The 16,145-nt window shown below is 37.1% G+C and overlaps 1 protein-coding gene across 1 annotated transcript; it reads right to left on the bottom strand.

Moving 5' to 3' along the window:
* Positions 1-1,156: 1,156 nt before the first annotated feature.
* Positions 1,157-14,927, bottom strand: UCHL5 (ubiquitin C-terminal hydrolase L5; the record flags this gene model as incomplete). The annotated part of the gene is made up of 10 exons (XM_057377182.1): positions 1,157-1,283; positions 2,607-2,705; positions 2,871-2,984; positions 3,373-3,475; positions 4,529-4,592; positions 5,938-6,068; positions 6,146-6,207; positions 6,292-6,417; positions 13,179-13,284; positions 14,854-14,927. Coding segments are annotated over 10 exons (924 nt in total), but the record flags the coding sequence as incomplete, so codon positions are not given.
* Between the last annotated feature and the right edge of the window lie 1,218 nt (positions 14,928-16,145).

The following is a 16,145-nucleotide window of genomic DNA, read 5'->3' as shown; positions in this document are numbered from 1 at the left end:
ATATATATATGCATACAATATATATGAGGCACCAACAGATAACAGAATGTTTCATATCAGGGTTTCGAAAAATTCAGTCTGCAAGACCAAAGTTCACAGTTGAATGAAGTACAGGTAAAATAAGGGAAACAAATGTATTTTGCTAATTTTAAATATCTTCAAAAAAAGTTGTTTTTCTTTTCTTTCTGTTTCTTATTCAGGTCTTTTAGGAAGAAAATGGGAGTTGCACAAATACATGTACACTGASAGTGAATAATTCAAAGAGTTTGTATTGTTGCAATGGCCTGTTACTACCCACACTATCCACACCAAAACCATTTGTCTCTTCCCAGCTCTCATCCAAGGTGTCAGGACACCAAGGTAGCTCCGTTCCCCCTCTGGTCCATGGGACACAGTTCAARCATCTCCCATAGCAATGTTGTCATCAACAATAATCTTCCATACATCTTTTTTCTTAAATTACTTCTCAAAGTCAAACAAAAAGCTATGCTTTAAAGACTTAAACTGAACAGACTCCAGAAAAGCAATACCTTATAGCCAAGAATATTAACTCCCCCAAACTAGTGTGCCTTCTCTCTACCCCAAATTTAGAATGTGTGCACTCAAGTCACAAGGCTGATGACCTCCACATCCTAATCATCCCATAATAAAATACCACAGAAGAAAGTTTGCCAAAATAAAAATGGGAATATTTATTATCTTTTCTACTAAAGCAATGCAGTTCTTTTGAGATTATACATCGGTCTTTGCAAATGTTTCTACAGCTAAATTCATACTTTTCAATTTTGTAAAAAAATTAGACACATACTTCATAAAAACAAAGACACAGGCTATGTCATTGAACAACTGGAAAGGATTGTAACTGTTAGTAGGGATGAGCAAAGAAAGCTCATGCTTATATTTAAACCTCTGCCGTTTGTATCGTTATCACATGTTCAAGTGGGACAAAACAGGGACATTTTCCTTGCACATTTTTGGGGTCCACTTCCCAAGCTTTCAGCAATCAGACAGACTGGTAAACACTGACTGTGACCAGGAGAACCTAAACATTGCTCAGCAGCACTACATGCACAAGATGCAGGGGAAGGAAGAGCCAGACCCGTGCAAACAGTACAAGACAAACTGTTACAACTGGCAAACGTGCACTGGACAAAAGTTGAAGTTTATGAAAAGTTTTATTTGTTGTCATGAAAATAGTATCAGAAGCAAATAACTGTATGTGTTTTGCAAAGTCCTCTTCATTTGGCCTCCTGAGCTTTCTTGGCATTCTGTTTTTCTTTYGCCTACAAAACAAGGGGAGGTGATGTCAAGCTCTGATAAAGATAATTCTGGAGCTTTGACTGGCTACTCAATACATTTCTGAATACTAAAATTATGCTGAAAAAAAACCCATTTAAAATGTAAATTTAGACTCTTCAGCACCATCCATCTACTATTTGACTAGTTTAGTATAYAAAGCCTTTTAAAAATACACACAGATTTAAATAAATTATACAAAAAAATTTGAGATTAGGTAACCTCTATAGGGGAAAACCCACTATTTTAAAACATAATTTAAACCTTCATTTTTCGTATCTCCATACCAATTTCATTCAACATRGAAAAAACTCTTCCTAATGGAAACATTTTATGTCACAAGAAAACACCACATTCAGACACCCTGATTATCTGAAACAACCAAGATCTTAGTGGTTTAGATGTTCCAAATGAGAGGGAAAAAGCACCACACAAGTTCCTGTCAAGATATCTGCAGACAGATTCTCGTAACTTGTATCAATCATAAATAGTTCAAATTGATAAGGAACTGGCATTTTCCTCATGACTTTCGTTAAGAGAAAGACTGGGCATGAAGAGGGGATAATTCAGAAGCAACAATAGCCAACAAATTGCTGTCAAAACATTAGTTAATTCTGAATCATCATGCTGCTTTTTATCATTTATTGTAGAACACAACACAATCTAGTTCAGTGAGYTAGAATTAAGATCTGTTACCACTAGTCCACTGGTAATTTACTTGAGAAAGCAGCTTGAAAGGGTTATAAATGACTTCTGTTAACATGAAACTGGATTAAAACTCCACTGGTTATCCAAAGAAGGAAAACATTAAACAGTGAACCTAAAAGTTAGTGTCTTATAAACTACAGGCCTGCAAATTTGCCTTCCTAAATAAATCCAGCTAAAGAACATCCTCATTATTTAATACCCAGCACTTTTTTTCATTACACTAATTCAGAGATCCTTTCCCAGTGAGTRCCAGAATCAGGATCAAGCCAGCACTGAGCCGAGTACGGTTCAAGCACTTGACCAGTTTGATAACCCCACCAAAAAGGCAGACATTCTTATTTATTAAAGTTTTAATACAAACCTTAGCAGGGAATCAATGTGAATAGCTAGACAGCTTAGAAAGGGGGAAATTCAAGCGAGAACATGAGCAGATGGACAGGGAAAAGGATGGAATTCCCAGGTGCATGGCGCTGCAGCGCTGTGCCACGGCTGCCACCTGGTGGCCRCAGGAGAGCGGGGAGCCCTCCCTGCTCAAAGATCTCGGGAGCCGTGGGCTTGTTCAACTGGACACAGTAACACACCAACACTTAGGAAATACTCACTTTTTCTACTAATGGTATTAACTGCTGGTGCTCTGCTAGAGTCTTTAATAATTCCATGATGAAAGGCAGGTAGTTATGTTTTCTTCTAATATTTTCAATCTGAAAGTAAATTAAAGCATTAACAGAGTTATTATATGGTTGAACTATGTTCTAATCCCAATCCAGYTCCTTCAGGTTAATTGCAAAGTTCCCATATATATACAAAAGCTGGCTTTTTCTTACAACTGTTCCAATAATTTCATCAGAAAAGCAAAAGCTACATACCTTATATCTTTTTAATTTTTGGTTCTCTTCTTCAATTAACATCTGGTATTTTGCAACTTCTGATTGTATAGAACTTAACATATTACTACTTTGATCTGTATCCATAGGCTCCTCCTTCCACAAAACAAAAATTTAAATGGATGATGTTACTCCATTTTTAAATTCTTTCTTTTTAGTTAAAKCAAGTTTTGTCTCAAGAATATTTCTATCACAGAAAGATTCAGTTTTGCTTACAGTTACAGGAACATTCCAGGAATTTCTGCAGTTAGTTACAAGCAGATTAGCTCAGGTATTGGGAAAAGAACAGTTCCAGTACCACAGCAAATGAGTCAAGGCAGAAAATCAAAATGCCAGGGTCACGCTGTGCTTGACAAATTTGTACCAATCACTCCCTGCTTTTTTTAGTGACACTCCGTTTGGAGCAAGGAAAGGAAGTGAATAAYAAAGCCAATACACAGAACTATCAGAAAACTACTTTAACAATTTAAATTCCAAGGCCTACCTCTGCCAGCTGCTGCTGCAGCTCTGCAATCCTCTGCTCATAGATCATCTTCCTGTCAGACACAATAGCCATCAGGTTAAACCTTATCTCACCTTCACTGTATCTAAATGAGGAACAGAAAAACAACAAAAAACCCACTTTCAAAATTAGTCACTAACATGGCAACTCAAAAACCCCYTCCTTGATTTCATTACAAGGGAATACATTTCACGGAAACAAAATTTGAAATGCATCTATTCAATTAAGCTGTGCTACAGATCCCATCTTATAACAAGCTAAAACCAGACCAATATGTAACTCCAAATAACCTCCTCGCCCCAAAATTTACTGTTCCTGTCTGTGCTCACAAAACAAATGCTGAAACTGGTCAAAAAAGGAAACACGATATAGTTGACAACAGAACTTAGAGAAAACTGCTGCATAYTGTTTTTACTTTCTCATTACTATTACCTATTTAGAGAATATTGGAGGCYTTTCCACACAGTGTGAGAAATGCATTCAACAATTAGACTAGCAGGCCTTTTGGAGGTTAAATTCTCCAAATGCAAATGGTAGTCCTGTTTTGCTTATCAAAACAGAAACTCTTCAAGCAAAAATCTTAGATTTATTTTCTAAACATGGCATGAAATCAACTTTATTTCTAACACGCTAGGGACTGGAGTTTGGAATCACAGTTAAGAAGTAGGAAAAGCTCCATAATATGTTTTTTTAGCTTAAATTTCTAAACCAAGCCACACACCTAAGAAAACTTATCTCTTAATACTAGCTGCATGGATAGAATTACTATCCAGTATTTGTAAGTGCATAGCCAAAAATGTTATTCATAATCATGACACTTTTAGCTTTCACTCCCAAAGATACACAACTGTATAATAGAGATAATAAACTTCCAGAGCACTAGTAGGATCTCTCTTCACTACACAGACACCTACTTGGATTAATTCTGCAGCAGCACTGTGTATTTGAGATTTATCTATCATCACRTTTGCCTCATGCGGGGCAATAAGTTCTCAAGTCACAAAATGATATGCATATAAAAATAATGCATAATTCTTTAGAAATGCAGCTGAAATCCTTTAATTGAAGGAAAATYAAGACTATGGAATTTTTAAGCATAGGTAAGGTGCTATATTTGAAAGGCAYCACGACCATTTACTTTTGTATGCGCTTCTCTATGACGGGCCGCACTGCGCTTATCCAGTCATCCTGATTGCATGCACCTGGACAAAAACAAAGGAAAACAATCCATCATCTTTGCAAAAATTAACAAAGGAAAAAATTCATCATCTTTGCAAAATTATAGCAAAGTCAAGACTCATATGATTCAAGCTTATGCAGTAAACTTYAGAGYATGCAACAAGTTTTTCCTCAGCTACTGCAGCCTAAAAATACTGGATTTTCTTGATTTTTCAACAAATGGAAGATATTTTATTAATAACAATATTTCAATAATGTAGTGCCCAAAGAAATACAACGAATTTACATTTTAAGGGCATAAGCATCTAACATTTGTTGATARCAAGAAACAATGGGGTGGTGGTAGAACTATGTTATGTAAGATTTTTCTGACACAAGGGAAATTATGGTATGAACACTGAAGTAGACAACAAAGGAAAACACTGTGGACAGGTACAGCTATTTGATACTAACTCCTGACTTTGTCTAGGTAGATGCAATACAATGTTAGAAAGTCACACAAGGAAAAAAAACATTAAAGGTTACATGATAGAGAATTTTAAGATAAATGAGAGAATAACAAAAGAATAACTAACTTCCTAAGTYGAAAATGCTTCTTTTGTAATTTCAAGACCTGAAAGCAAATTTAGAGACTCACAATTTTATGACCATATAAATGATGTTTCTGTTACGTCTGCAGACTGTACAATATCTCTAGACAGACTAAGAAGAAGATTTAGCAGCAAGCATTGCTCAGCCTAATCTTAAATAAAACTGTCAACAAAACTGGAAAAACACTCTGGGATGGAGTGTGGAACATGCTGACAATGTGTAAGACTCTAAAGTACAGATACATGAAAGGCACTGCAGAGCTTTTCAAGACACAACATGGCACAGTTATCTCAAGAAAGATTACAAAACAGGAGCCAGTCTTACAAAAAATGAAGCTATTTTCTTTTAAACCATTAGGAAAACACTTGCTGTCTAAGAAGAAAGAGGGTAGTATGTAAACACAAGCTACATAATGTTAAAAAAAATGTGTTTGGAGTCAGCTGTATGCATTCTCCTTTCATGTAAACTTCTCTCTTGCAATAAAACTATCAAGGTTTTGGAAGGGATTGCAGGGCCTGTTTGTTTGATTAGTGAATGAAAAGAGCATCAGAGACATGAAGGAAGCAGAAAATACAATCTGAAAATTGTATTTTCAGACCAACAAAACTAAAACAATACAAATGACAAGGAAGGACAAGTCTTAACAACACATTCAGAAAACTTCAAGGATAATCTTTATTTTAATAAATAACTTGGTATGAGCCTATAACATGATCAATTTGTTACAAGAAGCTGTTGATAAAATGAAGGATGGTGAGAAAAAAAGTAAAATGTTACCTAAATCAATTGGTCCTTCCCTTAAGCCATCTAGCTCATATAGCCTCCCATTGACAGGAACATAGCTTACAAAGTGAAAGGCATCTTCTTCCTTTGCTGAAGAYTTTGCATCAAACTCAAACATCTGTTGTCTGCAAAGAAAATTAAAAACCCTCTGAGATTAAAAAGAATTTTCTCCCATTTTGCCCAGATTTAAAACATGTGTTACCTGGCAAAACTGTTGTGAACTTGCCGAATCACTTCRGAGTTGCTCAGTGCCAAACCTTTCATCTGAAAGGAAGATACAAAACATCTGTGAACCAGCACAGCTGSAACACTGTGACACTTAAAATGCAGAAAAAAGTGGGCACTCACTGCAGCATCAAAGCTTTGGGAAAATTCTTTGAATTCTGACAAGGTCTCTCCTAGATGAATATCTTGATGAGCACAGTTTAAGAGCACACTTACTATGGCTTGAGTTGCACAGGCATTATTAATGACCTAGAAAACAGAATGGAGAACTTGGTCAGCATTGGTGATAAAAGTTCATTCCAAACTAGGCAGCAATTTTTTGTTACAAACACACACTTTATGCGCTGCTCCCATCACAGCTTCACTTTAACATACATTGGATTTGCTGYCTGGGTAGCTACAGGAAAGCCTTTGCTGTAATAAAATCAGTTCTGCATGGCTGTAATACACAATTCATTGATATAACTTGTATTTCACTGCTGTCCTCAAAAACTGTCATTCCATTGCCTCACCRTGACCCTAAAGTGATTAATGAAAGACATAGAAGAAATGCAGAAATCCTCAGAGCTCTGTGGAAAAACACAAAGTAATTCTCATAAGCAAGCTGCCCAAATTGTGTTATTTATCTATGGCCTTAAAAAAATGTCAGCTCTCCCAAGAAAATGTCCTTTGAATGATCAGAATTCCCATCAGGAGCAGGAAGTAAAACAATTAATTTGGAGCAACAAAGCACATTATGCAATCTAGAAATTTCATTAAAATGTTGTGTTGGACAAAAAATTTCAAATATTCAAGAGATAAATGAATAAAACTTAAAAGTGCTCCAAGGTGTAAAGATTGTTTAAAAGCTGGTTTGCTGAGTAATACACTAAGCTGTGTGATTATACCATGTTTCTTAATTTATAATACACAAATCCYTTTCAAGTTAACATTTATGTTACTGGTTTGACACTGTTACACTTCAGAGTTAAATATTCAATTTTTAGAAAATATAAACAAMCCCCCTCATATTAAAGCCATGTCTTTAATGTTGCTTGTTAAAACCAAACTAAAACACTGTATTTAAAGAAAGAGGCTACAAGGATTATTAAATGTAATCAAATTGTATGAGACTAATACAAGAAAGACTTTATATTTGCAGTTTTTTCTCAGAGAGCTCTACGTTAGGAAAAAGTAATGTATCTTTAGTCTTTGATATTATTTTGCAATTGAACGTGCTACTTAGACTTCCAGAGAGGATCTGAATTCTGCATTAAAAAAACAGAAAACTAGTTCAGGGCTGTGAATGCGAAACCACTTCCAACAAGAGAAAAAAAAGAAAACCCAAGCAACCTGTTTTACAATCAAAGCTAGTCCTAACAAAGTAAAACCTAGTATGTTAATATTAAAAGCCACATCATATATTTATTTTCTACACTTCAGGGTGTTCTCAGTCCAGATTATGTCTGTATGCAGATGATAAAGAAATAATAAAGCATTCCTTAATTTAAGAAAAGTACAATCAAGTTGACTTAAATGGTAATCAAGGGAATCAACTACACATGCAGAACAGATTACAGAAACTGAAACTCAAATTGAACAAACTGCAGGTACACAAGCAAAGGGCTAGGACGAATAAAGRACATACAAGAAAATCCATCAAGGGCATAATAAAATAATGAAACAGCAGCAGAAAAATTCAAACCCCCAGACTGCCAGAATGGCATAATTTGAATTATACCGTACCACAGGAAAATGAATTAAGAACTGAATAGTCTCAGAATGTAACMAGAGACAGCTGTAAAGTAGTGCTAGGATGAAAGCAGGAAGATCCCAGGTGGACCAGTGGGTGAAGCTGATGCAATTAAATAATTAAGCTGATAGAGAAAGCAAAAGGAGGTAGGGACACCTACGGTGACAAACTATGAGAGTGGGGCTGTTACAATGAAGGCAGGGTCACTACAACCAACTGGACTCGTTAATCATGATTACTACAGGACATTGGAGGAGGGACAGGACTAAATGACAACTACTTAGCTGAAAAATCAAGATGGAACAATCAGTTGCTCTATTTAGATAGCTCAGTAACAGTTTCAAAAAGGAAGGGAAATTTACTGAGATTTTGTGCCTGGAGCCGAGACCAATGCTGAAACTGCTCAATAGGATACAGAAGCTTTAAACCAAATAAAATCAGAGGAAAATCAGACTTGGCAGAGAATTAATGGCCTCATCAAACATTGGCCTTTAAGTGTATTTTGTATTCCAACCACAGCATGAGATAAGTCTGATGAAGTATATAAGGATCAAGACAAACAATACCTGACTGCTAGAAAACAATATGCAAAAGATGCAGATCTGAGGGCAGTGGCCTGCAGCTGCTGCAATGAAAATACATTACAGAAATACATTCTAGAACTTCCTCCAGGCAGGAGGTAAAAAAAAGCAGCAAGGACAGTCCTGTAGCAGAGGAACAGAAGGAAATGCAGGTGATGTGCAATGAGAATCCCATGTGTTCCCAGAGCTGGATGACACAGGAGAACTACTGAGATGGAACAGGGAAATATCCAGCTSGTGGTGGCTCACAGGCAGGGTGAAGAGGATGTGACTGCAGTACCAGATGTGGACAAGTGCCAGGTTAATTTGTCACACAGACATGATGCCACCAGTGCTCACAGCCAGTCCAGCACTGCCCCACACACAACCCAGAGAATCCTTCAGGACWCCCATCTCTCTCATTTCCAGTCCAGCTCTTACATAAAGTGCTTAAGCATTGGCAGAAAACATTTTCTGCATTTAKGTAATGTGATAATAAATGCTGGTTGTTCCCAAAAGATTCTTATTTGGACTTGTGTATTACAAGGATTTTCTGTATTTGTCCAGAAATACCCATATTTCTATYCAGGAATTCTTGGTGAGGTCTTAGATTGATCAATACTCAAGAYTCCAACTTAAAGCAGATACCCAGATTTGAAAGTTTTTGTGGGCAAAAGTACAAGGTGTGTTAAATAGTATTTAAACAGAAATTATAATATACATATATAAAAATGTGTCAAGAGAAGCTTGACCTACCCCCAAGTGAAGCTCAGCTAAAATCAAACCAAGGAACCACTGGATTAGGCTACTCTGTAAGATGCATTACCTCCTAAGCATGCATCTTTCTCTAGGGATCCAGTCTGACTTTCTGGATCARCTTTAGGCAGAAGCCTTTAAATTCTTTACTCCTATCTTCCACGTGATGAATTATGTCTTTTGCTTTTCAAAAAACCTTTGGGCAACCCTGTGCTGCAATTGGTAATAKGACCAGAGAATCTCTGGGCTTTACATACTAAACATCCCAACATTACACAACAGCTGAGCATTACAGAGTTCAATTTGAAAAGTTCAGCATTAGAAAAAAGTTCCACAACTTATTCTTGTTTAAAAACCCTATATAGGTTTTTTTATTTTGTTGGAGTAAAGATAYAATCTTTCAACAGCTATATTCAGAGTTACTGAAAATCTGTTTCTGAATTGTTTGATGTCTTGGAAGTTGTACTTCTTGTAAGYTATCTGTTATCTCAAACTTAGCTTTAACACAGATATCTGATTTATCTTCATGTTACAAAATATGAAAGTGCCAAAAATTTTGAGTTTGAAATCAATTAAGTACTGGAAATTTCAAAATACATATGCTYACATTAGTGGCACAACCATAACCAAAGACCAAATGTTTTGTAATTAACAGTAACATTTATAAGCTACTCCTTCTGAAGGTATTCCCAATTAAAAAAGGGAATACCTTCAGAAGGTATTCTAATAACGATRTTCTATCATTACAATGCAAAATAAAATTCATGACACCTAAGAAAGGCACATTACTTCTGTACTAAAACCTGAAGAATTTATYAAACTCAAAAAAGGTAGTTTCAGGTCTGCAACAATGGCATTCTTTTTTGTCCAGAGACATTAGCACTTCTGCAGGGCTCAGCAGAGAATGCAGCTCCTCCAAAGTGTGGCAGGGAGCTGTACACATTGAGTAGGTATAATCACGGACCCACTGTGTGTGAAAACAACAGCAAGGGCCCACTTAAGCAACACAGAAATCAGGAAATTCAGAGTTAAGGCTGAAATTGTATCCTTAACTCACCTCATTGTGCCTAGGTATCCTAGCTCAAAGGGTATGTAAGATCATCCAGAGTTCTGTGGCCTCTAATAGGGGGCCAAACCATACCTAGGCATAACAGGGAGGCCAAATTTAACATGAGTGCACATAAAAGTGACCATTCAAAAAAMCCCTTTAATATGCATGCATACCAGACAGACTTCAAAGCTCAACCCCCCAAAAAACTCGTGATTTAACTTGGAACAAAAACCAGTTGCCATTTGGAATTCAAGTACAACACCACCGTGGAAGCGGAAATGAGCAAAATGTGAGCATGCACAAGCTTCTTACCAAAACTGTGTTTCCTAATGCCATTTTAAAGACGTTTTACTGGACAGTTTGAGAGCTCTACTGAATTTCCTCACAATGAAACAATTTTTAAGATTGAACAGAAACATAATTTACTTCCTGTACTTCGTTGCTGTTACACAGTAACAGTAACCTTGTATTGCTCACACGGATTCAGGAGGACACTTGAAAACATGTCTGCAGTAAAATGAACTGCACCAAGAAGAAAATGTGTGAGAAAAGAAAGAGGYAAAGACTTGACATTGTTAAGGCTCCAGTGTCATGTCAGTTTTGAAGATACAGCTCAACAGATCAATAACCTTAAATGTCATAAAAATTACCCTAACAAATCTAAAATTACCACTCCCAAATCCTCAAAACATTGCTTGTCAAGTTGGATCGTTAAGCCAGGCTAACTTTCCCCAGTGTGAAAGCCACCAAGGACAAACAGGCATTAAACATATTCCTCCAAATAACCAAAACAGCTTTTTTTCATTTATCTGTTGACTTTTAATATTTTCTCTGCACCTRTTTCTGGTTGCTCAGTCACAATAGCTCAGTCCAGGCAAAACTGAACTGCTATGAAACACAAGCATATCTATGTCTATAAGGAATGTTCTGATTTTGCAAAAGCACTGCACTTKACTGACAGATAATACTAAAAAATAAAAAGATAAACTTTTTGCAAATGACTTTTGAAGCATCTATTCMATGCATTAAGTGGTGTAACCAGGCAGTTTTATTTTAACAGTCAACATTACTAGAAATTGCCTTCCATGCTGAAATGAAGTCACCCCAGCAAATTCTTTAAAGGCAGCTGGTGCAGGAAGAGGACGTTTAGTAAAGAAGTTTTGGTTTAAGGAAACATTAAAATATGAAAGTTTCAAAGAAAACTATAAAATAAAGACAACTTTTCACTGTTAGCCTTTAATTTTGTCGGGTTTGTTGTCAAGTCTAATGTAATCCAAATTTTGTGACATAAAATCTGCAATCYCAAAGCTCAAGAAAGCTCCTCTTAGCTACTTGCCTCTAAACACCGTGTCAAGCTTGAGAAAARGGAAGAGGGAGAGAAAAAGGCAAAAGAAGGAGCAAACAGACAAATGCTTTGAAACTTCTCAGCATTTACAAGATCAGCAAGTCTAGGAGGACCTCATCTACTCACAGGAAACAAGATTAAATCCCTTGAGTGAGGGAAAAATTACCTTCACTTTAAAATGAAAAAAACAACAACACACTCCAAAAAAAACACCCTCCTCCAGATTCCTATCAGAGTAATTTCCTCCTGCCATCTTATTGTCCTTTGAGTTCTATCAAGGAGTTTCCCTGACTTCTTTGCCTCATGGCTGTACTGTAGCTATAGCCCATGACCACTAACAGTAGGTTGGATTAGGCAGACATCACAACCTAGAGCAGTGTCTAGGAGAGGTATTAAATTGRCAAACTGCTGATCACTGTATCATAAAAATAGTGAGCAGGACTCAAGAGCTGCAGCAGGGGAAGAATGAAGAGAAACAGCATTGAAAAAGCTGATCCTCAACAGCACGAAACAGCAAGGTGATTATAAAAGGGGCAAAACAGAAGCTCAAGTACGGAGTGGCCAGGACAGCTATTTGCATTGTTTTCCACATTCCTGTACTTTTACCTGGAAGTGTGTGGAGATTTTTTTATATAAACTTCAGCATATCCAAAACACTTCTGCATTTGTAGTGGAAAATAAAACATCAAAAAACCCAGCCAAATAAACCCCCAAAAAACCCCACCCTAAACACCCCCACAACTAGACTATGTAACAATCCTCACAGAAACCCTAATAATTTGCCCTTTGATATCAAGGCTTTGTAATTAGTACACGTAGGGTTACATTTCTTGTTTAGACTGTTACATTTATCACTGTTTTGGAAGCAGGTCTCAGAAAGACTCTAAAAACACTCCTACTTTCATTCTGGTTACTTTCTCTTGCTTTTCTTTCTTGCAAACAACATGCACAGCACTCTGTTAGTTCTACAACAAAACTTCAGCACTACTCTGTATTTAATAAAGCACAAGGATTACACCAGGAAAACCAATTTTCCCTGTAATTTCTAATTTAAACTCACCTTTCTGAWTTAATTCTTAAAACCTGCACACCAAAATGGTCTGCAAACCCTTAAAGGAAAGCATTATCCTAGATATACCACCCCAGCTTCAGAGCATTTGAGAAAAACAAGAAATAAAAACAGGACCAAAATTAATTTCTTTCAAGAAGTTGTTGAAAGTGGTTTCAAAAGAAGTAATTTGCTCATTCTGCTGAGAACATTTACCAAGTCACTATTTATTGCACAGAACATTGAGTTACTTTCTGGATAAGAGCTGACAAATAAGCAACAGCTTTACTCTTCCATAACTGCTATTTGTGTCTAACTTGACAGATCAAACGATTTGCTTTGTTAACCACCTTTCAATACACAGCTCCCATTCTCAGAATTTGTTTAAGTTATCTCACCTTGTAAAATGTTAATTTTTGTGTGCATATTAACAAAGAGATAATTTTGATTAAATTATCATGATTAATTAAAAGCTACATTTGGTGACATATCTAAAACAATTACTGAATTTGTCATACCTGCTTAGCAAAAAATATTGTATCCAGTCTGGAATCCTGGACAACAGAACCCGCTGGCTCTTCTCCAGGCTGCCACTTGAAGAGAAAAATCAGCCCATGTACTGGCCTGAAAAACAAAATTTATAGGAAAAAGGTCACTTGTATTGATGAAAAATATCAAAATTATCTGTACTGTAGTTTAGCCGTACACTGGTATGGTAATTCTGTTAATTCTTTGCAAATATCAGGATCTTGCACTGAAATTTTCACACAGGCTCTTTTAATTGGGCAGAAGACAATTCAGGCTTCTTTCTGCATGTGCTGAACAATCCCAATCTGAATTAGCATTTCGCATGTAGCTCTCATTAGTCAGGACCAGTTTTCTGGTTACTGCAGCTTACACAGTTGCACAACTCTCACTTGAATTGGTTAGTGAGAAATAGCATTTGGTCAAAGCATTTGTCCATCAYATACAAGAGCAGGACCCACAGTTTTGCTAATCCTTCTAGACACAGATGAAACTTCCAAAGAGGAGCTCTTGTAAAACTTCACTTTGAGTTATCTCACCAACAACTAAGAGAAAGTCAGTTTTCTCTTCCAGTAAAAATGTGTCTTTCCTTTCAGACTGCATAGCAAACAAAAAACAAAAATTGCAAATATTTTATTGCATGTTACACTGTATTTAGTATTCCCAGAACACAAAAATATATCAGTAAAGGAAATAGTTCTTACAAAACCTACAGCTACATTAAAACAGACACTTACTCATCAGCCTAAATTTAAAGTCATATGCTTTAACTCTCAGTGTTTATACATTGTGGAAAATATTGCAGGTGGAGATGGAAAGGARGAAGGAAGCTGGCCATCATTCAGGACTAGAAAAATATGCAGGACAGGCCACGCTGTCACTTTATGAACAAACAAGTAAAGTTTGCTGATGGTGCAGACAACAAATAAAAAGCTTCTTAGGCAACATTTCTGCCAATCGGGTGTTTCTTGTCAAATATCTTCTGTCAAAAATGCTAAAAGTACATCSTCTGTACCAACTGCTGCACCTTTTGGAAGATTAATCCTACAAGCAGAGAAAGAATATTCGCACAAGATACAGGTTAAATGACGTTTTCCTCTTTAAAATCCTGTATGTTAACATGGATAACACATCATGGACAAAATGTTAAAAAATAAATGTGGCCTAACGAGGGCAGAACTGTTCCACATGAGACCAGTCACTGTCAGTTATAAAGAGCCTATTTGCCTTCACATACATATGAAAGTGGTTCTGCAGGAAAAACGAGTTACAAAGGCATCTAAATACAGGAAATTAATTTAAGACAACAGACGCAACATCATGTGATGTGAAAAAAAGGGAGATAAAGCAAGGAACAGAAATTTGTCAAAGAAGTTGTCAAAAGATATAATTGCAAGCTAATGGCAAAATCATTAGAAATCTATTTCCACATTCTAGCTACTATCAACATGTCTTTCAAAATTTGATTAGGCTAGATTAAGTATCAAAGCACTAATAAAAAGCAATTTAATTGTCAGGTGTTCTATTAAATCAAAATCTTACTGAATTTCTGTAGAAATTGAAGTAAAAAACACAAACACAAAACACCTCAGACAAAAATCCACCTGAGTTTAGTTCACATTCTTCCAGGGACTTCAGACAAATGTGAATAAAAACCATGTGCCTTACTTCAATTTTTCAAAGTTCTCYGGCTCCAAGCTCCATATTTCTTCAACTTGTGCTCCTCTACAGCCTGAAATAAGGAAAAATCAGGTTTCTTAAGTAACCCATTTTAAAAGTGACACAGCCATTAAAGACAGACTTAGGAAAGAAGACACAAAGACATTATGCAACATTTACAACACGGATGTCCAGGCTATAGAAAAGGCCATCTATGGGCTTTAACACATCTTGATTAAAAAAATACAAACAAGACATGTAAAGAAAAACTAGTTCAGGAATTTTTGAACCAGTGTATGTCAGTGCTGCCTTTACAACACAGTTGCATTGAAAAAAGAAAGAAGATTAAAATATCCCTGGTCACTTCACGTTCTTTGCTTAAATGAAAACAATATTGTTTTTAAAGRTATTACCAGCAAGTCCAAAGCAGAACTTTAAACAGCTATCTCCAGACAAAGACCCATGGTAGTAGACCAAAAATGCTGTACGTTCAAACAAGACATTTGCATAATACAGAGCCCAAAAGTTTCCAGTATTTAGCACACTGAAGTTTAACTGAAGCATATTGAAGTTTAATTTATTAGTTAAATAAAATAATAAAAGAATGTCTGGATTTCATTTCTGAGAAAAAGACATGACAGAAACTATGAAGCAATGAAACTTGGAGTAAAATCATTCTGGTTCTTTGACCAAAATCCTGCATAGACTTATCTGTTAYAATAACCATATACTCAGAGTTTCACCAAAGATTTTAAACGCAATTCAACAAAAAATTTCATATTCCAGACAGACCCTTGCAGGCTACCAGTCACTGACAAGCCCCACAGCTTAGCCTAGGCACAGCCATCTCCCAGAATGTCCTCTCTCTTCTGGGGCTCYGCAACCCCAACACCTTCCCAGCTTTAAGCCTTAAGCTGTGCCAGGAGAGGTTTATGTTGGACATTCGAAGAAATTCCTTCACAGAAAGGGTGRCTGGGCATTGGAAAGGGCTGCCCGAGAAGGTGGTGCAGTCACCAGCCCCGGAGGTGTTTGAGGAAAGAGACGCGGCACTCAGTGCCATGGTCTGGTYGACAGGGTGGTGCTGGGTCACAGGCTGGACTCGCTGATCTCAGGGGTCTTTCCCAGCCCGACTGACTTAGTGAGTGTCCGCAGCACGTCCCTGCCGAGTGTCCGGCGGCAGCGCCACACGAGCCGGGCGAGGGCCGGGCCCCCTCGGGCGGGAACTCCCGCAGGCGGCCGGGCCGGGCCGGGCCGGGCCGGGGCAGCGCCGCGGAGGTCACGGGAGCCGCGCTCGCCCCCGG

This window comes from Malurus melanocephalus, unplaced genomic scaffold (genome assembly GCF_030028575.1).
Source record: "Malurus melanocephalus ecotype Western Australia unplaced genomic scaffold, MMel_1.1 scaffold_305, whole genome shotgun sequence".
Taxonomy (NCBI): Eukaryota; Metazoa; Chordata; class Aves; order Passeriformes; family Maluridae; genus Malurus; species Malurus melanocephalus.
This window is presented reverse-complemented; position numbering and strand designations above follow the sequence as displayed.